At 34.2% G+C, this 22612-nt stretch overlaps 4 protein-coding genes and 1 pseudogene across 6 annotated transcripts; 2 read left to right on the top strand and 3 right to left on the bottom strand.

The window, feature by feature from the left end:
- Window positions 1-3447: 3447 nt before the first annotated feature.
- Window positions 3448-6189, top strand: LOC121761643 (PTI1-like tyrosine-protein kinase At3g15890). Of its 2 annotated transcripts, none has more exons than XM_042157275.1 (7): window positions 3448-4633; window positions 4721-4866; window positions 4928-5054; window positions 5119-5362; window positions 5447-5576; window positions 5675-5761; window positions 5884-6189. In XM_042157275.1, exons 1-7 carry the CDS (start codon window positions 3733-3735, stop codon window positions 5887-5889), a joined length of 1641 nt encoding a protein of 546 aa, XP_042013209.1. In that variant the 5' UTR covers window positions 3448-3732; the 3' UTR covers window positions 5890-6189. The 2 variants fall into 2 exon arrangements, with proteins under 2 accessions (XP_042013209.1, XP_042013208.1); XM_042157274.1 differs by having other exon boundaries at window positions 5832-6189.
- Window positions 6190-6284: 95 nt separating this feature from the next.
- On the bottom strand, window positions 6285-7792 carry LOC121761644 (50S ribosomal protein L18, chloroplastic-like). The gene is made up of 3 exons (XM_042157276.1): window positions 7547-7792; window positions 7195-7356; window positions 6285-6617 (listed from the first exon to the last, which is right to left on the bottom strand). Exons 1-3 carry the CDS (start codon window positions 7730-7732, stop codon window positions 6468-6470), a joined length of 498 nt encoding a protein of 165 aa, XP_042013210.1. The 5' UTR covers window positions 7733-7792; the 3' UTR covers window positions 6285-6467.
- Window positions 7793-10188: 2396 nt separating this feature from the next.
- LOC121761457 lies at window positions 10189-11244 on the bottom strand (annotated as a pseudogene).
- Window positions 11245-11639: 395 nt separating this feature from the next.
- On the top strand, window positions 11640-13898 carry LOC121761456 (G patch domain-containing protein 11-like). 2 transcript variants are annotated; one of them, XM_042157097.1, is made up of 5 exons: window positions 11640-11915; window positions 12049-12133; window positions 12581-13123; window positions 13306-13371; window positions 13472-13898. In XM_042157097.1, exons 1-5 carry the CDS (start codon window positions 11872-11874, stop codon window positions 13553-13555), a joined length of 822 nt encoding a protein of 273 aa, XP_042013031.1. In that variant the 5' UTR covers window positions 11640-11871; the 3' UTR covers window positions 13556-13898. The 2 variants fall into 2 exon arrangements, with proteins under 2 accessions (XP_042013031.1, XP_042013032.1); XM_042157098.1 differs by having other exon boundaries at window positions 11681-11915; window positions 13496-13898.
- A 4107-nt stretch (window positions 13899-18005) lies between these two features.
- LOC121761420 (protein JINGUBANG-like) lies at window positions 18006-19558 on the bottom strand. The gene has a single exon (XM_042157070.1). It carries the CDS (start codon window positions 19357-19359, stop codon window positions 18085-18087), a length of 1275 nt encoding a protein of 424 aa, XP_042013004.1. The 5' UTR covers window positions 19360-19558; the 3' UTR covers window positions 18006-18084.
- Window positions 19559-22612: the final 3054 nt, after the last annotated feature.

The following is a 22612-nucleotide window of genomic DNA, read 5'->3' as shown; positions in this document are numbered from 1 at the left end:
TTCTAGAGTGTGTTGAACAGTTCATTGAATGTGAAACTTAAACCGAAGCGGTTAAATTTCTTTTTATGCAAAGTAACAAACAAAATTATGGTTATACATATATTTTTTAGGAAAGTTTAGAGGTTTAAGAATTTTAGAAAAAAATAGTCTTATTCTTGTTAATCAATATTTTACTGTGATATTAGTAGTTGATATGAAATGGACACTATATTCCTACTATTGGTGAAGTACATGAACTTATTAAACTATAAATATTGACATGAAAGTTTTTCTTTTCACTTATGAATTTTTCAGTAAAACTTGTAAGTATTATGTTTTTAGATTATTTTTAGAAATGTATTGATAATCATGATATAAGTATAAATATTAGTAGAATGGTCCAAAAATAATCTTGCTTAATATTTTCTAATTAATGCAAAATGAAAAATGCAAAAGTTATGTTACTCCGTCCGTCCTGAAATAGGAGTCCTATTTAGTGGAATATGAGTCCACTTATATATATTATTTTTATAATAAAATGTGAGTAGAATAAATTGATGGAATATGAGGACTACTTACTATGATGGTAAACGCAGTGACGGATCCAGGATTTTCGATGTGGAGGTACGAAAATAATTACAACGACGTATTCGAATAAGCCTTTTTTGTTCTCTTTGTATTTTTTTCTGAATTAGAATCTTTATCTTTTATATTTCATTAAACCCTTCATTGTAAATAAAAATAAATTATTTTCCTAGTGTTATTACTTAGATGATTTCTACTATTTAAAAAGGAGGTTCTTTATATTATGAATAATTTAGTTTATGTTATCTTTATTTTATTTGAAATGAATGTGCTTAAATTTTTATGTATTATGGGAAATCTATTTCAACTATGTTAGATTGTGTTATCTTTCAAAAGAATCGTCTTTAAGTTCCGACCAGTTTACTTTAAAAGTCCAATATTCTTAAACAATTAATTCAAATTGAATTCATCCATTATGAATGATAGATTCCATAATTAGATTTTAATTTGTTTTTTCTTAATATTTCGTTTTAAAAGTATGAAAAAACATATAAACTTTACTATTTATTAAATAATAGCTATATAAATATCTGTTAAAAACAAAAGTAATGAAACAAAATATAAATGAAAACAAAATTAAAGAAATTATACTTATTAATAATTTAGCTATATGAATATTTATCAATGAAAACAAATTCAAACCGAAATGGCAAATAAAATCAGTGTATGAATGAAAACAAACATAAATTTAAAAGGACAAGTCAAGTTATGTATCAATGAAAACAAATTTATAAAAAAATAGAGTATATAATAAAAATATAATTGAATTGAAAAGGATAAATGGATATCAATGAAACATCGTGATGGGTCAATGAATTACAAAAGTTAGAAGACATAATATTAAAAATTGTTATCACATGGAATCAAACCTGGACTGTGGCTGATGAAAACAATCTTTTAACCGCTGGGCTACTGACGTCAAATGTTACCTTGTACACTAATACTACATTTAAACAAAATATTTTGGGTTGTCCCAGTGTGCATCCATCACTAGGTAAACGTGAAATTGGATTCTATTGTGAGAACATGACTCTTATTGTGGGACGAAGAAAGTACTACTATTGTGGGACGAAGAAAGTACTACTATTATACTACTAGCTTAGCTTTGATTTGATGCATTTAGAAATGAGCCGTATGCAACAAGGATAATAAATAAATAAAATAGAAATTATATGAAGGATGTGGATGATTCTGGTCATGTGGATAATATTTGCATTAACTATTCAGGGAGTTTACGATATTCCATTATTAAACTTTAATTCAGTGGTAAGATCATGAGATTCTGAGGTGGCAGTGACTAGGATATAGGATTTGATCTTTGATTGTACACACACTTGTATTTTCATTGCTCCCCATTTTCAAACATATTTATTCCACTTGTCTTTAAGAAAGTCTTAAAGGCCAAAATTCGAAACTCCAGTTTAACAGAATAGATAAATAGATAAAATATTTATATTTAAAATTATTTTTGATCATATTATTTTAAGATAAATGAACTATCTATCCTACCAAACTATCAAAATAACTTATCTTTAATTTTCAATCATGTCCAATAGGTATACTGGAATCCCTAAAAAAATTAAAGTTAAATTTATAATCATTTTTTGTATTTATATTTTCTGCCCCTTGTTTGCAAAAAAAAAAGTCCTTGTCATTTTAGTATATATGTGATTTAAAATTTCTTTTACTTATTTAATAAGTGGAGCTAACGCTTCACTATATCACCACATTCCATTTAAATTTTATTCTCTATTTTCATTCACCGAACTTTTTTTTATTTTTTAAAATTCGAATCAAATCAAAGGACTTTAAATTATGGCAGTAGAGAGTAATTAGTACATATAGAGGAAATTTTTTCTAAAACACATACTTGAAAGTATAAAAAAAATATGTCAAAAAGTCAAGTAAAATGAAAGGAAGATTAAAATTCCTATCACTACTAAATACTAATGTCTAGAATCAACTGCTTGACTTAAATTTTTCATTGGTTGGTGGTTGTCCAATAACTTGTTTATGTGCTTTTTCGTATCTAGAATTTTCTACAACTACGCATATTTGAGGGAGCGCGCTATTTTCTAACAACTATTTTAAAATTTACAATGGTGGTATGATTTTATAGATTGGAGTCATATATTATCTCAAAAGCTGAAAATTTTAATAAATTAATTTTTGGAGATAATTTGTTAATTAGTTAATCCACTGAAAATGGAGGAAATGGGCCTTATTATCGTGCGTTGATAGTGAGACGCCATAGGCAAAATCCCGGTTTCAATCCGAGAATAAAAAAAGTAAAACAATTTTTAAGTAAAGTTTCTATTGAACCAAATTAATATTCTTTAAATTTAACAATCTACTCCATGTAATAAGTTAGAAGCAAATTTCAATTTTGTGAAACGAAAGAGCTTTTATTTTGAAATTATAGCTGAACCTTTTCAAATACTCAAATGTTGATATTCAACCATTTCATGAAAAATATTAAAATAACATTTCTCGACTAAAAGAATTTCAGTTTAAAGGAATACTCAAAAATAGCTCTAGCATTAGTAAACAATCTTAGCTTTTTAATAAGTATACTTCAAAAGAATTTAAATGTGGAAGTTGTAATAAAGTTTTAATTGTGTTTATATTTTCTGTATTGTTTACTATTACTACACATGTCAGACATTTTCCAAGATAAATATTTGAAAATCGAAAGTATTGACGGCGTCACAGACTCATCACAGTGCTTGTTGGATTCGAAGAAAATATATATGTATTAATACCATAATATTATACTTCAGCAATTGATCCTTGGTTGTTACAAATTTTCTACCTACTAATTGATAGCTTTATATATATTGTCTAACTTTATGGAGTATGTATATACAAATGGATTCTTCCATCACTGTTCTCACTCCTTTTCCTTCCACATTCCATCATCAATTCAATTTGCCTAAAAATTCAAACCACCATTATATAGTATTCATATAATTAGTAGTAAGACAAAAGAATTCATCCACCAGCTCCCTTGTCTCCACTACTTTCCCTTTGATTGCCGGAGCTCATTCATAAAGCATGTTTAAATAGTGAATTCAGCAAGTCAATTTTCTTGAGAATTCAAAACCACCATTGATTGAAGCTCGAAATCACTCCATTCGAGCACCCTCCAAATACCTTTAAGCTGAAAAGATGGGACCATCATTTTCTTTCTTGAAACCACAACGTCCTAAATTCTCTCTAGCCGAGATCCGGTTGGCCACCAACGACTTCAGTGAAGAAATTGGAACCGGTGGTTTCGGTAAAGTATACAAAGGCTTCATCGACAACGGCCAAACGGCCGTGGCAGTGAAGCGGCGAAATGCATGGTCCCTGCAAGGCCAGAGTGAGTTCACCAAGGAGATTGAAACCCTAACCGAGATCCGGCATCGTAATATAGTTTCTCTCATTGGCTACTGTGACGAAAAGGGAGATATGATTCTTATCTATGAGTACGTGGCCAATCATTCACTCAAGCATCACCTCAACCAGTCAATGGCGGGCGGTGCCTTGCTCACGTGGCGCCAACGGATTAATATCTTGATTGGAGCTGCTCGGGGCCTGTGTTATCTTCACGAACACGCTCCCAACAGCTCAGTCATACATCGCGATGTGAAGAGTGCAAATATCCTTGTGAATGAGAATTTTGAGGCTAAAGTTGCGGATTTTGGCCTGGCGAGACATGTAGGGTTTGATGTAAGCCATGTGAGTACGGGTCCTAGGGGCACGGATGGGTATGAAGATCCACATCATAAAAGCTCCGGTGGTAAGCTAACTAGGGCGAGTGACACATATGCTTTTGGCGTGGTGGTGTTGGAAGTATTGAGTGGGAGAAAAGCGCTTGATGGCTTAGTGTACCTCTCCAATTGGGATTTCGACAGGGAACCTCACGAGATTGTAGACTCAAATGTGAGTGGAAACATCTCAGATAGGAGCCTTAAGATATGCTATGACGTCGCTAAAACATGCTTGCTTTATGAACCAAAGCAACGGCCGAAAATGAGGGAAGTTTTAACCCAGCTTGAGTCAGCCCTTGTTGGGTTAGAGCTAGAAGGTGAAAGTGATTTCTTTCCATATACAAATTTAGTTATGTAAGCATATGTGTGTATATATATAGCAACTAGTATGCTGTCAAATGCAGTTCCAAAAGAAGAGATAATGTCCATGACTGCTAACTTAAGCATGCCGTGTGGAAAAAGTGTATTCCGTGGAACCCTTGAAACTGGACAGCCTGTAGCAATCAAAAGGCTCGACACGAATCTGCCACACCAAGAAATTCTAACAAAGGTTTGGAAAAACATTGTTTGTGTTGATGTGGCTGCAAAAGTCTATAACATGGATTTTGTAGGTTTCAACAATATTTGGTCTAAAGCATGAAAATGTGGTTAAGCTACTTCACTATTGTGCGGACGATGATCAGTATTTCCTGGTGTATGAGTTTGCACAGCAAGGGTCCTTATACGACATTCTTTATGGTTGGTTCATCATACTCCGTATTCTTAGAAATGTTCATTCTTTGATATTTTTGTTATGCAACAGGAGGAAGAGGCGTTGAGCTTGAGCCGCGTCCGGCTCTGTCATGGGCCCAGCGTATCAGAATTGGTGTTGGGGCTGCAAGGGGCTTACGCTACTTGCATGAGAAGAACTTGATGCATTATATGATCACATCCTATCATGTTTCAGTTTTTGATGATGGAACTGTTAAAATAACTGATACTCATCAACTTACTCAAACCTATTCTGTGGTCTCATATGAGGATAGTGGTCATAGTGCGCCCACAGAGTACGTATAGTTGTGAGTCGTTCTTAGTTGTTAGAATTTGTACTAATTGCTCTCTTGCTGTTACTTCGCGTTTCTTTGCACTAGGAGCCTTTTAATTCGAAGAAAGAAAATCAGTATTTACAGCTTTGGCGTGGTTCTCCTTGAACTTTTGACTGGTGGCCCACCATTTGATCCCACACAAAGGATCGAACGGCCGAAGGAAATTGATACTTTGGTATGTATTATGTACTCTAACAGGCAAGTTTTTGGGATACATTTGTTTATTTGTCCACATTTTTTCTTTACATGTGACTACATGTTCTTGATCACCAGGTAAATCGACTGCTCCGTACAGTATTTGTGCACGAGATTGTCGATGCTAAACTTAAAGCAGACTACCCTCCCAGGGCAGCTGAAAGGGTAAGTAAAAATAAGTCGTTCCAGTGATGATTTGAGCTCATGATTATGATCTATGATTTTGTTTGACCAGTTAGCTGAAATTGCTCGTTCATGTCTTCAATCTCCATCCAATCTTCGTCCAGATATGAGTGAAGTTCTCAACTCTCTTGAAGAGCTGTTACCAGAAGACTCAAAGAGTGGAATTTACAACTGAGATTGTATGTTGGTATGGTTGTGGTGCAGAATCACTCACAAGTTTTCAAGGATATTATTAAGGATGCTTTCTTGCATTTGAAACTTCTAAACAAATTTTGTACACTATCTTTACTTTGATACATGTCGTTCATTGTGTTTTATTAGTCCAAACTGTAAAAGTTCTGTTTACTTCACCTTGGTTTTTATGTCACAGATATTGATTGTTAAGTGTCAATCATGAATGATTTTAATTATATTTGACATCATGCACTGATTCCCAAAGGTGAAAAATGACATACACTACATGTAGTATAACATTGCTTGATGTTAAAGAAAGCTAAAACCGAAATAAGGAAAGCCGCATGATTCTTCATGTATGGTTATAAGAAATTGCATATGAACATGAAGACAAGTTTTTGGCAAGATATTTTCATGAATATTTGACAAACATTGATTCCCACAACAGCATAGTGAAAGAAAAGAAAGGGATGATAAATTAGCTCGAAGAATAACCTAACTCACTGTTTCAGCTTCAAAACTGCAGGCCATGCTCCCTTGCAGCATCTGCTAAAGCCTCGATCCGGCCATGGTAGGGGTAACCACCTCGATCAAATGCCACCTTCTCGATCCCTTTCTCGAGACAAGCTTTAGCTATGGCTTCACCCACTCTCTTGGCAACATCCTGTCACAAGAAACCTAACATTAATAACACAAGTAAAAATTATAAGGGGCAACAAGGAATCAAAGAGAAGGATAAAACCTCACTTTTCTACATCCGATTTCAAAAGAAGAAATCTTGAAGGCCTCCCTTTTAATGATATGTCAACTTCCAAAAAACTTAATCACTTTTCTCTTGAATTTAGTACAAAGCATCACTATTTTAAATAACCATTTAGTACGGAATCCATCTTTTTCCCACTTCGAGGTTGTTTCAGAAGAGTTTATAACTTAGTTAAAAGATAAACTACTATACTATGGCTTGTTATTTCCAATAAAGCTACATTATCCACCAAACACTTCTACAACGTATAAGCTTTTAAGCCATTACAATTTATACGCTCTTGAAACATCGCATAATCTATTAGAGCATATAAGCTCTCTAAACTAAGCTTAGCCCAACATGACGGTAATGATTATATTCACTACCATTACATTCAAGAACATTATGTGTATATTGAATAAAAGGCAAATAATTTACTAATTCAACAGTAAAAAAAACGCAAGAGTATTGTATAAAGTATTTCTATGATTGAACTCACAATAGTTGGGCCGGAGGAGTAATCGAACTCCTCTGAGATGGGTTTCTGCATTGTTGAGGCTGAAGCAAGAGTGTGCATCTTTGTATCATCAATTACTTGAGCATAGATGTGTTTGTTGGACCGAAAAACACACAATCTCGGCCTCTCCGGCGTCCCTTCCACCTGAGAATGCACAAAATTAGCTCTTGCAATACAATGTTAAAACAATTTAGGGCTCTTAGTTCAGTTTAATCAAATTACAAAACCATTATTGCTGCTCGAAGGTCATCAAATTGGTTGGAATTGATTTTTAACTTTTTACAATTAAGAACCCTATCAATTTTCTGCGTTTGCACATACACACACAAATTACCTTATTGCGAATGCGAATGTGACGGGCAGTTCGATCCTCCCTCCGTGTCGTGGCGGTGGCTTCGACGACGAGGCGGCGGAGGGGAACTATTTGAACGGAATTGCGGCCAACACCATTGGAGAGCTGGGAGTGTTGGGTGGTTGTCTGAAGAAAGGAAAGCGTGATGGAAGTGGAATTGCACAACATTTCTGTCTTGTTTTCCCCCTGTTTGTACAGTGTTGAGATAAGGAAGGATAAGGGGAGAGAAGAAATGGCAGTTTATATATACGTTTTGGCAATTACTTCAACTTTAATTAAAATAGAGAAATTATAAAAAATTTCATAGGTCAAAATCCGTTTTGTGCACAACTAAACAAAATTATAAAGTTTTAACTCTCATTAGTCATTAAAAGTAAAAAAAATACACTTCTATTATTCTATATTCTTGATTCGTTTATTTCACACTGTAAATTTCCAACCAACCAATGAATTTTCAAGCTGTAAATATCTAATAATTAATTGAATTAGTCCTGCCAAAATTATGAACATTCTATATCTCTAATTCGTTCATTTCAGAATGCAAACTTCAAACCTATGACTATGTCCCACCAAAGTTATGTTTCGAATCGACCACTATGCAACTACGAGACCACGAGGCGGGGCTAGGCGTGCACAAACCAAACCGGCCTGGCGGTTAACCGCCAGTTCGGGCCCGCCGGTTCATGAACCGGGACCGGGACCGGAACCGGCGGTTTGAACCGTCCGGCGGGTTGCCGGTTCAAACGGGCCAGTTTAGGGTCGAAGGATGCATGAACCGTGAACCGGCAGTTTGCCGGTTTGAACCGGCGGTTCAACGGTTCAAACCGCCGGTTCAGTTCAAAACCGCCGGTTCGGCGGTTTGAACTGCCAGTTCAACCGAATTTTAAAAAAAATTTATAAAAATTGATTTTTATATTTAAAATCAATTTTTACAAACAAATGAATACTAGAAATTCATAATAGCCCATATATATTTGATGGACTTGCGAATTTATGAAACCATTCTTGGTTGTTTCTCTTTTATAGAGACATCCTTGAATGTTATGTGTTCCACTTTCGATGTGGGACAAACTCATTCTTGGTTGTTTCTATTTTATAGAGACATCCTTGAATGTTTTATGTTCTACTTTCGATGTGGAACAAACTCATTCTTGGTTGTTTCTATTTTACAGAGACATCCTTGAATGTTTTATGTTCCACTTTCGATGTGGGACAAACTCATTCTTGGTTGTTTCTCTTTTATAGAGACATCCTTGAATGTTTTATGTTCCACTTTCAATATGGGACAAAATCATTCTTGGTTGTTTCTCTTTTATAGAGACATCCTTGAATGTTTAATGTTCCACTTTCGATGTGGGACAAAATCATTCTTGATTATTTCTCTTTTATAGAGACATCCTTGAATGTTTTATGTTCCACTTTCGATGTGGGACAAAATCATTCTTGATTATTTCTCTTTTATAGAGACATCCTTGAATGTTTTATGTTCCACTTTCGATGTGGGACAAAATCATTCTTGGTTGTTTCTCTTTTATAGAGACATCCTTGAATGTTTAATGTTCCACTTTCGATGTGGGTCAAAATATGTTGAAGTACTTTCTTTTATAACTACATGTTTAGAGCATTCATTCATCTTTTTCCAATGTGGGATACAAAACTTTCTGTTGTCTTTTACTTTTCTTCATGTTTTGTATGATATTTATAAACAAAATAATAATTCAAATATATTCTTGATTGAGAGTATATTGGATTTTATTTAATTTAGAAGAGAGTATATTGAATTATTCTCTTTTATAGTTACACATTTTGGATGTGTTACTCTTTATTTCAATGTAGGATGAAAGTCTTTATTTATAAGTATTATAGATCGTCCATCCTTCTTCGTCTATATTAATACTCTATCTTCTATTATTATAATTTAACAACAAATATTATTACATAAACTATTATTCATTAGTTCTTTATCATTAATGATTTGCTTAGGTTTATAAATTTATGTATATGTTAACTAATAAATAATATTATACACATTGAAAGAATAATTCTTATACAAATTGTATAAACCTAACAATAATTATTATACAAATAAATATTTTCTATATACAAATCATATTTTTCAATAATTCTTTATTTTTATCAATCAAGAAATATATTTGAATAATAATTTTGTTTATATATATTATACAAAACATGAAGAAAAGTAGAAGATAAAAGAAAGTTTTGTATCTCACATTGGAAAAAGATGAATGAATACTCTAAACATATAATTATAAAAGAAAATAATTCAACATATTTTTTCCCACATCGAAAGTGAAACATAAACCATTCAAGGATGTTTCTATAAAAGAGAAACAACCAAGAATGATTTTGTCCCACATCGAAAGTGAAACATAAAACATTCAAGGATGTCTCTATAAAAGAGAAACAACCAAGAATGATTTTATCCCACATCGAAAGTGAAACATAAAACATTCAAGGATGTCTCTATAAAAGAGAAATAACCAAGAATGGTTTCATAAATTCACAAGCCCATCAAATATCTTTGGGCTATTATGAATTTCTTGTATTCATTTATTTGTAAAAATTGTTTTTAGGTATAAAAATCAATTTTTATAAATAAAAAGTATTTTTTTTTTAACTTTCCGTTGAACCGCCGGTTCATGCAAAAAACCGGCGGTTTTGAACCGCCTCGTGAACCGGTGGTTTTTTGAACCGGAACCGCCGGGACGCATTAGTTATCCCGGAGTTGAGCTTCTCGACTAGTCAGTGGCACGTATCGAACACCAGTCTCACTCTGGATGTTGACGGTGCCATCTGCTTTCTTGTCGACAACCTTCAGTTCCTGGGAGATGCTCCCGACAGGGATCACCAATCTGCCACCAGGTTTCAGTTGTTCGATAGGTGGTGGGGGAATTTTCTGGTGCGGCAGCTCCCACATGGATGGCATCATAGGGTGCAAACTCCGGCCATCCCTGCCTGCCATCTACAGAAACATAGTATAGTAGTGATTGAATAGTTTTGAGCTTGTTTTACCGTCGCGTCCTTCAACTACTCAATCCTATGTTTTAATCACTCAAAATAAAGGCCATCCAAATGAAACGAGCAATGCAATAATTCATGAGATACCAGCAACATGGATCGAGAATGATCCTTCTTTCAGCAGCGGAGCTGCAGCACTCTTTGCAATATTCTTAATCGAAAATTCAGCCAATTCAAGAATATGCTCGACACCAACAGTTCAACCTTGTGTTCCGACCATAATAGCAAAACAAGCTGTCAGATAACCCGTGCCTACAAGATGAATACACAAAAGCTCAAACCGGAAACATATGCACCAAGTTATTTTTGCAAAAGCAATGCTAAGTTCCTCAAACTGACTATCTCAAGAACACATACAGGGCAGAACACATACAGAGTCGACATCCAAAGCATGCATGCCGGGTTTGAGACGGCTCTCCAACAACTCGAGGCACATGGCATGCATATGAGGTGCGGAGATAGTAGCGTTGTAGCCGATCTTCATAGGACTATCGACATATGGGGGAGTACCCTCTGAAACAAACAAGCCCATCCTGTCTATGGTTTCCATCACTTCTACTACTTTCTTTGCTTTTATAATCCCAAAACTCTGCAAGTGCTGCACCATTCCCTCGTTCTTAATTCTTATCGATGCCGCTTCCTCTCCGGTATTGCTGCTGGGGAAGGGAAAACGAAGTTGAGATCAGATGCGATCGAAATAAAGGTTCTTCTCATAATCAGTTCAGGAAAACAGCATGACAACTTGTCATTGACAAGATCAAGGAAAGATAAGTAGCAATGGAAATACAAAGAATTCACAACACAATATGGAGTTCTGGACTCTACACTTTTACACATTAGTAAGTAGCAATGAATTACTATTTCTTTTTGCCATTTTACACATTAACTTCGACTTATCTAAGAAAAAGCCTAAATCAAGTACCAATTAAACAGAAAAGCCCTAATCAAATTAGCAATCAGCTCTCTTACCTCAATAAGGCCGTTGTTTACCAGAATTACTTAGTTTCCCTCACTCAAGTACAGTAATTAGCATCAATCAACACAAAAACAACAAATCTGAAATTGCATATTCAGCTACACAGAATCATGAGAAGCATAAAATAAATAATCTTCGAGTAAAACCAACTCCATTTCGTCAAAACTCTCAATGTCGTTTCAAAAAGCAAACACATACAAGCTGCGTCAGTGAGCGCGAATGGTAGTAAAGTACCTCCATGCGGTAGGAAAAAAAAAGGATTCGCCAGAGACTGAGAGAGAAGGTGACGGGTATGATCGTTTCGCGGCGGTGGCGGTTGCGGTGGCGATTGAATGAGTTCAGTTATTTAATGGATTGGGCTTTTCTCTATTAATATTCGGCCCAATTTGATAAAACTGATTTCACACTTAAAAATATTGATAAATACTATTAGAGAAATACTGTGCTCAAGATTCAAATTTTGCTGCAGGAAATTGATGGCTGAAGAAGATGATGATTATATGGGAGACCTCTCCCAATTCGTGCCACCAGAGGTTTCTCAATCTTCAAAAAAGGTACGTATTTTATTCTGTATAAATCAAGGTCACATTCTAATTTGGTTTAATTTCTTTATCTTTCACTTCACGAATCCCTAATTCCAGAACTTCGCTAGAACTGGAACGTTCGGCTAATTAGTTGCGCTTACTTTGATTTTTCCGTATCCGGGTTTGAAATTTGCAATTTTTGCGAGTTCCAGATTTGGTGGCTTACTGAATTTGGGGAATTGAGTTATTAGCTCGTGCTTAGTTTGGAGGATCCGATTGATTCATCTACTTTTATTAGCTCGCTTACTTTGACGTTTCGATTGCCAGTTCTTCTTCATTTACATGGCTCTCCTTTTTACTAGTTTAGTTTAAAATTTGCAATTTTTGCGAGTTGAAGTAATGGTGGTACATTGAATTTGGGGAATTGAGTTATTAGCTCGTGTCTAATTTAGAGGATTGATTCGTCTACTTTTACAGGTTCCTAGCAGTAATAATGCTATAATGTCAAAATCTTCTTCAAGCAAGAAATCGAAATATCACAACTGGCAGGAGCAGAGGAAGCTCGACCGGAACAGGAAGCAAGTGGAAGAGGATAAACTGACATTAGAAAATGCAGGTTCTGCAATACCACAGTCTAATATCGGTTTCAAGCTGTTGAAACAAATGGGCTACAGTCCTGGCTCTGCACTGGGCAAGGAAGGTTCTGGGAGGGCCGAGCCGGTTTCTCTGGAGATCAGAAGGGGCCGGGCTGGAATTGGCACAGAAGATCCGGAGGTAGCGAAGATGAGGAGAGAGAGAGCAAAGTATGAGATGGATAAGAGGAAAGAGAGTGAGTTGATGGAGGTTTTCGGGAGTCACCAGAAGGAGCGGTGGAAGGGAAGGAGAGTTGTGATGAACTTCCAAAAGGCTGATGCTGCTCTGGCACAGCTCGAGAATAGGGAGGTTAAGGTGGAGAAGAATGAAGAAGTAGATACGGAAAAGGAAGGCGAAGAAGAGGAGGAAGAAGAAATTACAGAAGAGGTACAAATACAATTTTGTTTGTGGCTTGATCAATCTTGTGACTGATTTGATTTGCTTATAGTTCTAAGGTTGAAATGGTTCACAAAATTTGTGCAATATTGTGTTTCTATCTGCATTCCAAGTGACTGTGCTGTTGATATTGGATTATCTTGTTGGTTAATTGTATCTTTCCGTTGATTCAGGATTTGCTAAACGTATTGTTGAAGCTACGAAACGAGTTCAAATACTGTCTCTTCTGTGGATGCCAGGTAAAAAGATTGCAGTAGCAGTGATTGATTGCCATATCTGTAAATAAAATTTGATTTACGGTGAATTGGAATGCTGAATTTAGTAGTTGTTGCTTCTTAGTTGATCATCTTAAAACATTTTCAGTACGAGTCCATGGAGGCCCTCGAATCAAACTGCCCCGGGATTAATGAAGACGACCACTAGATTTTAATGTGGACGATATAACAGTTCAGAGTTGGTATATACACCGAATTCTTATAATCTTACAGCGCATGTAATGGACTGGATAACTTTCATGAATTGTTTGTTGGCACAACGGGCTCTCGCCGCTCTCCTGGTCGAACTCATGCCCGCCGCTCTCCTGGTCGAACTCATGCCAGTTGAACACGGGAAAGCTAGACAGGAGGATGCATCCTAATATTTATTTCTCTAGAAGATCCATCGAATTCGATCATCATGTGAGATCAGTTCTGAAATTACTAGATATAGTGATCTCTATTGTATCAAAAAGTTGACTATATGATAAAAAAAATTCAGTTGTTTACCATTTTTTGTTGCAAAAATGCTTGATATATCATCCATTCATTGTCAGTTATCACTATTGCTAAATACTTAAAAGAAAAACAGCAAATAGTTAATCATTGCCATTAGCTTATGAAAACAAATGCAAGTATGTGTGTCCTATAAAACTGAATTGAACAGCCAATTCTCAACCCTATCATCCACAGAGACCTAAAGCCAGTGAACGTGCAACTGGACGACAAGATGGAGACGCGGATTGCAGACTTTGGGCTGGCGAAGTTGGTGCCGGAAGCGAACACGCACATGTCAACGTCTAACGTTGCGGGCACGGGTAAATTCATTGATAAAAGAGTATTAATTGGTGATTTCACAATCAGGAATGCCCCTATAGCTCAGTGGTAGAGCGTCAGTCTTGTAAACTGAAGGCCTGTAGCTCTTTTTATTTTCTGTATTTTCTGTATTTTCAAACATATAATATTTTATTAAATGTAAATACAGATTGATTATGCAATAAACCTCTTCAATTGAGGGAAATATGTTTACAAAACATTTGGAGATGCCTTTTATTTTCTCTAATGGAGTTTCTTTCACATTGCACTAAATTTGTCCTCTCGCTCAGATTCACGGAAAATATTATACTCATACCAAACTAAAAATTTAATTTTTTTTTCTCTTTTAATAATAATTGATTTATTGATAAATAATTTAGTTATAATAAACATATAAATCTCCTCTACAGATCTGAATGTATAATTAATAGTAACTACTACTAATTACTAATTTATGTTATTATTTTAAAGACATCTGGTCTCAGATTATTATATAAATATTGATAAGTATGATTATTAGACAGCATTAACCCAAAAAGAATATTTGGGGGAAATCTGTGGACAACATGTATCGCCAAAGTACATCAATAAATTCTACTATTAATCATCAACAAATAAAACAGGGAAATGTAAACAAGATTCCGAAATCTGCACTAATCGATGATTAATTAACGTGGATTAGTTATATAATTGCATAATTAATTATTGTTATCCCCTGGCTCTCTTGGTCTGTGTAAACCAAATTATCGATTATATATAACTACTAATCGTACATAATAATTGATATTCGGTTCAAAACAATTATACTAGTATAACTCTTTATTTAATAGTAACAAGAGATCGAAGATCTGATTGGATGGATTATTTAAACTATCTTTCTGTAAAAGTTATTCGATATTAATATAAGAAATGATTGTTTTAAACTAATATTAATAGAGTGATTATATAGGGTAAATTTATGGAAAATCATAAAATTTAGTTAAATTTGTATCAATCTAGTGACCTTAAAAACCAACAAAAGCCATAAATTCATCTCACAGCCAAAAAAATTTAGTCGCCTACATGTATTATATATTGTAGATACGTTTAAATCAAGCGAAAATGTTTTTTTACGAATAAACGATTTTATTTAATTCACCGGCAGTCGCCTACATCCACATGATTTTTTCGATTTTATTTAATTCACCGGCAGTCGCCTACATCCACATGATTTTTTCTACTAGTATAATAGATACAATTCTACAAAAAGTTTTCGATATGGAATAGTTTGTGAGGAAATTCAAAGTTCATAGTTATAATTGTTGATTTTTAAATTTGCGAGATAAACAAGAATTTGAGTAAACTTTATTTTTCCAAAATATTATCCAATTATATAATTGCTGTATAATTCCGCTTATCTTAATTCTTAATTTTTTTGGGACTGTAGACGATGAACTATTAAATTATTTTACTTTATTCAAATTCTATAAATTAATTTTGACAAACTACGTAAGCTCTTACGCATACAATGTTTTTAACTAAATAAACCGCAAACTTTTGATAAGTAGTAACAAGAGTCCTTGAAATTTAATAATTACCGTAGCATGTGAGGTCTCGTTTAGGTTATCATCCCATGGCCTCGATCATCCCGCAATAAACAAATATATATACTCTTATTTGTGATTCTATTTTAAATAATAAAACAAAAAAACAAAAACATTCTCTTCATTCATTTTTAAACTTTATAAATGTTATACAAGTTGTAAAATGCCAGTATGTCACTTGACGATGATGAATTTATCTATTTTTAATATATTTCGTTTGCATTATTAGTTATAATTATTAATTTTTTGTACGATGCTAATTAAAAATAATAATATTAATGTACTATAAAGTGTAGCACTATTTAATGTGGTTTAATATTATTGAACCCTCGTGAAACAAGCATGCTTATAATTAAATGAAAAATTAAGTGATACGTGTAGTGAAATTAACGGTCGATGGTTTTAGTATGTTTTTTAATCTGTTAATTAAACCTTAATCATGAGTTTAATATATATTACTTAATTATGTAGGTGCATGAATCCGCGAAACCCACGCTAGGAATTTATGCCCTATAAATGTTGCAAAGACACATTTTGCTTGCTTCATGATTTGCTTAACACCAAAAAGAGTGGTTTTAAATTATAAAAATATATTATTTTTATTTAACAATGGCCACAATTGAAAGTCCAATTCCCCCACTTTACAATAAATATAGGGGAATAAAAGCTAACGTATGAAATGATAGAGCAATCATATATTTGGAATAAGAGGATTGATTTTGTCCTTGTCACTAGTTTTCAAGCAATATTCATGTCAACATAGTAATTTATTACTTTTAAGTGTATTAGTCATCAGTTTACTGTTGGAAGGTCGATTTCCTTTAATTCTAAGGAAAATAAAAAAAAAGGGCAAATAAATAATAGTAGTACTAAGAATTACTACTACTATACTCCATAATATTACAAATTACAATGCTTTGAAAAAATTCTAACCTTTCTATCAAAACTCTTCTGCACGAGAAACTAACCGCACACAATTTTTGATCCATGATTATGTGAAATGGAGCAAACTATTTGGCCTCCTACTACTTAATGAGTTGATCATTAGGATGAAGGATTAGTTTTTAGCTGTTGACAGAAGAGAAAAAACGTCACGATTCAATTCAAAAATACCATTCAGTCAATATTAGTTTTTGTGGTACTAATCACCTCAGGTCCTCATAGGCTTTTTCGTTTAAAATTTTTATTAAATCAATTGCTCCAAATTAAACTTTATACTTTTACCATTACAATACGAACATGAATTATAAATATATAGTGGAGTAGTAGAATATTGATTTGATCTCCACCATCGGCGTCGGCCAAAAAACTTTCTTGGGAGCAGAAAAAGTGTATGAAACTTTTCGATATACAATTCAATCGACAGATCTTTACTAATTAAATAATTATGGTCATCACAAATACAGTTCATGCATATGATAAAATAACAACTAATAAATTCAACACTAGCAAGTAAACGCAACTTGCAATATATTTTTCCATACCTTTAACTTCCTAGAAATAAGGAATGTTATATATACATTTATTTAATACTCATTCAAACATTAAAGAATAAGTACAAACAAATATAAATACAAGTAGCCCCAACTATAGTAACCTGACACCAACATTATAGTATTATACCACATGGCAACAGATTCAAATATATTCTCCACTTTATCCAGTATAAGCTAAAAAACCAGCTTGTTTCAGACCTATGAATAAAAAAATCATGAGAACATGAAACTATTTTGAAAACATGAAATAGCCAACTCTGTCGTGAAATTAACTGTATTCAAATAAATGTAATGTATTCACGTAAATCATGGTATGATGGAATGAAATGTAATTCCTATTTTCATTCTATTCTTTTGCTCATGAAATGAAAGTGAAAATGAAATGAAAATATAAAATACAAATAAATTGTCATTTAATTATTATCCTCGTTTCATTCCACCCTTATTCTATCATACCAAGAAGTGTCTAAGAGTTTATTTGAACCTCGTATATATTTTTCGAGCATGGTTTCATCTCGTATTAAGTGGCGGACACACACACAAGCCACAAAGTGCTCAAGTTCCTACAACAAATATTTGAACATTTTAAATTCGAAATATAGATTATACATCTCCGACCAAAATTAACTTTTGCATCTGCCCCTACTCGTATGCATGGTTAACCGCAAACAAATAGAGCAAAAAAAAAATCTTAGTTCAGAAATAATAATAATAATAATAATAATAATAATAATAATAATAATAATAATAATAATAATAATAATATTTCTAATAAAGAATCTGGTTGGAAAAGAAAAAAAAAATCAATCACTATAGTGATCAGAAATTACAACTTTCCAAACCCTAATTTCCCCATCCAAACTTCCACTGATAACTGAAAACCTTTGATCATCCAAATCCTCATCTTCAACCGCAACCACTGATTTTACAGGCTTACAATGCCCTTCCATCACCGCCACACAGCAACCTCTGTATCCAAATCCCTTCGCATATTTCCAGATCCTCACACTCCTATCCGCAGATCCACTGATCAAAAAATCACTCACACAAACCAAGCTCAACACCGCCCCTTTATGCCCTTTCAAGCAGCAAGCAACGAAGAAATCCATCTCTTCATCGTCACCGCCGTCGTCTCTTCTCTCCCAAACCAGAATCACACCGTCGCCGCCGCCGGAGGCCAACCCCGCCCCATCCGGCGTCAGCGCGAGAGCATTCACGCTCGAATCGTGCTTCGATAGCGTCGTCTTCAAGCTCCGTTTTCTCCTGTCGCCGGAGGCGGAGGCTCTCCACACCTTGATCTTCCCGTCGGCGGAGCCGGTGTAGACGGTTCCGCCGGAGGAGGCTACGGCGTTCACGGCGTCGGAATGCGCTGAACCGACGGATTCGATGCATTGCATATCGGAAGATGTTTTCCACGTTTTGAAGCTCTTATCCCATGAGATTGAGTAGAGCTCGCCGCGATCGCTGTCGACGGCTAGTCCGGAGACGGCGTCGGCGTGCTGGATCCATAAATTCTGCTTGTGGCGGCGGATTTTGACGTAGTTTTTCGCGGATAGGCAGTTGAGGAACCGGTCTCTCAGCGTCGGAAGCGTTGAAATCAATTGGTGATTTTTCAATTTGGGGGAAATTGGAGCTGTCCAAACCCTAATTTTGCAATCCTGGTGCGCGGTGAAGATTTTTCCGCCGGTGAAGGCGATTGATTTGGCCCAGCCCGAGCCCGACCCGAACTCCTCGACGAGAGAGAGCGTGGCGAGATCGAAGACGTCGATCTCATTCATCGTCGCGGCGTAGAGGAGGCCGCCGTGCACCGCGAGGCAGCTGATCTGCGCCGCCGTCGTCTTGATCGACGCAATGCAGGAGTGCGAAACCGACGGCTTCGCGGCGGTTTGGTAGCTGTAGTATGTGAGCGCGGAGGAGCTCGATCTGACACTGTTGAAGCTCGAATCCTCACACAGCGTTGGTGCGCTGTGAGTTGTGGCTGAGGAAGACGACAGCGACGGCGACGAATTCGTGAATAAAACTAACGAGTTTGAGTTGTAACTGCTGTCATTTGCTAGCCATGACTGCAAATCCTCCATTGTTGGTGTGTGAGAACAAAAAGAGAGGGAAATTGAAACACACACACAACACACAGTGGAGGGATCTCGACAGATTTTTGAATGTTGAGAAATTCGTTGCAGTTGAATTAAGGGAGTGGAGATGAGTATAAATAAAGCTTTGGGGGAAGGAGAAGATGACACGTGGACAGAAACAGTGGTGTGTGATTGGTTGGCTTAAGCATTTGACAATGGGGTAATTTTTTTTAATCATGGGCTAATTAAACTAAGGTGATCAAATGGGAAAATGACATTTACTTTTTTACACACTTTTTTAATTTGGTTTTGATTTGATAGGGTGGTTTGATCAAATCTTTTTCTTTAAAACTCGCCCTTGAGGAAAATGTGTGGACTCACAACAAAAGCATAGAATATCATCCGATGATTAAAAATTAATATGACGTCATGATTAAGTCAATTTTGTTAATCCAGTCAATATTTGGGTCATATTTCGAGACAATATAACATCAATTAGGAATTTTTTTGTCATGCAAGGATTGGAAAGTTAATTAATGGTTTAATGAAGTAAGGTTGCAATATTCACATAGACTTCTTTTTCTATTATTAATTGTTTTGGGGATATAATAATATTAGGGTTTCATTGGTCTTCCTTTCACTTGCTCCGTATTAAAAACGCTTCAATGAATGAAAATCGTACATAACTCTTATAAAATTTAACATGATATCAAAGTAGATAATAGCTAGTAATTTTTTGTGGATATTAACATATGACATGATATGATGATCTTGTTCAGATATTGACAAATAAGAATGTCTCTTACGTTCAGATATCGACAGATAAAAATGACTCATACGCAATGTGGATGTGGTGTATTGAGATATTTGTATGTGAGTTATCTACTTATCCTAAAAGTTGAAATACGAAATAACAAGAAGGTAGAATAATGAATTATTGTTCCTACACTGATGGATTTTTTTCGCTTGGATCTTCAATATTATTATTCCTACTCCCGCCCCTCAAAGAAAAGGATACGGGTTGGATATAACATATATGGAAATATTTTGTTATTTATTTAGCTTGCAATTTAATTTTGATACATATCATTAACTCCATGACCATTCATATTGATATTGTATACTGTAATTAATATGATATGGTAACTACTACTCCATATAATTAGTAACTATAGATTTTAGTCGTGAAATTTTACGATGTCATCTTACTAATTGTAGTTAGTAGAGCACTGTTGTTAGCATAAACTTTAAGGATTAAATATTAATTAAACAAAATTAATAATCCAAACACATTGCGTTAATGTGTAACTATATAAGCCGTTCTTGATTGACTAATCTTTGAGTTGGGGCTAAGAATAATTATGTCAGCGAAACTTCGTTGCTACTCGGAATTAATTAGATTATATGCATACACATTAAAATTAATTTTGTCAGAGAAAAAGGTGAAGAATATGGTGTTGATGGCTGACATATAATCTTAAGACAATATCTTTGGAAAATTAAACAATTGATTAATGAATATATAAAATCATGAACCAGACAATTTCAATTTTTCAACATACATTCTTAGCACGTGCTAGCTTTTGGGAAAGTGGACACTAATTCAACCAATAAGAATTTTTATTTCATATTTTTATAGTTTAGTGAGATATGAGTGTAAATTCCTTTTGTTTTCTTATCTTTGTATCTAGCGTAAGAGATTGTTATTAGGGGTTTTCTTGTGGATTATATTATTAACATGAATGTTTAATGTCACAAACCTAGAAGGTTCGCTATCGCTCACATGCGAAAGAGAGACATCTACTAATATATTCGAAATATGTGTATATTAGATCTCAATCGATGAAAAAGATCAAACGAATAGTTGTACATGCATAAAATGAAATCCAAACTTGGATCGAACTATGTGCATTTTAGATCTCGAACAATGATACAGACCAACCATTCGATTCGTATGCATGTCAAATGAAATTAGAACTTGGATCGAAATATTAGATCTCGGTCGATGAAATAGACCAATATGCATATGAAATGAAATCCAAACTTGGATCACAATATGTTTATATTAGACATTGATCGGTGAAATAGGCAAGATATGTACGTACACATAATGAAATTCGAACTCACAACCTAAATATTAATGAACCTACTCCGAATGAAATTGATTACTCCAAATGTTTGTGATCTGGTAATAATGTTGTTAATACATAACGCCACATGTTTGAATTCACTGTCACACAATTTTTAAAATTATTTATTCGTTTATTAAAATGTCCACAATTATACAAGTAGCTATTTAAATTTTCTTATAATCATAAAATTGAAAAAAGGTACTAAATAATTATCATTAATATTAATTGGGCTTAGTGATTACTGTGCCTATTAATATAAGTATCAATATGATTTGTGGGACTCTTTGAGTTGGGTTTACTGGGCTAGGTTTTTATTCCGCAAAAGAAAAGCTCAAGGCCCATCATAATGCATATTAAGTTTTTGAATGAGTATTTTAACTTAAAACATTTTATTGTATGGTGCAATTTTTCAAAAATTTTCATGAATAAAAAAGGTTTGCTTCCAATTGGTTCACGTTTCTGAAAAAAAACTCCACTTTAGCTTTTGATCGAAATCGACAAAAAAATGTAGTGAATTCCTATAATTATTTTATCAAGCCACAAAAGTAGCCAATAACACAATTATTGTTAAAAACAATTGTAGCAATAAAGTGGAGTAGTACATAAAATAGTATTGTACCAAAAAAAAGTACAGTACATAAATAGTAGCCACTTATTTTAATAAACTTACACGAACATTTCACGTAATAGTGTTATTTACATTGCTACATGAATTCACAATTCGTGTAAATCATATAAATGTGTAAAATGTAGATAATGTGTGTATAGCATAATAGTCCAAGAGAAAGATGAATATTACTTTGACATTTTTATATATGGATAAATATTTTTAACGAGGTATCAAAATTCAAAATATGTAGTACTACTACAAGTTTGATGGTCCACATTGATCAAGACCACGTTGATTGTACAAGATATCTAGTTGTAATACATCGCACTGATAAAAGTAAAGCATTCGATTAATTTAGTCGTCTTTAGCTTCTTTTACATTAAGTGAGAAGATAATAGAGTAGAAAGAGAATAAAATTAAAAAAAAATTAAAAGAGTTGATTTTTGATAAAGTATGAAAGGATTCATTTAATTTGATACGTGTTAAAAACTGAATACAAATCAATTAACTTGAAATG

The sequence above is a fragment of the Salvia splendens genome, chromosome 13, assembly GCF_004379255.2.
Source record: "Salvia splendens isolate huo1 chromosome 13, SspV2, whole genome shotgun sequence".
NCBI lineage: Eukaryota > Viridiplantae > Streptophyta > Magnoliopsida > Lamiales > Lamiaceae > Salvia > Salvia splendens.
This window is presented reverse-complemented; position numbering and strand designations above follow the sequence as displayed.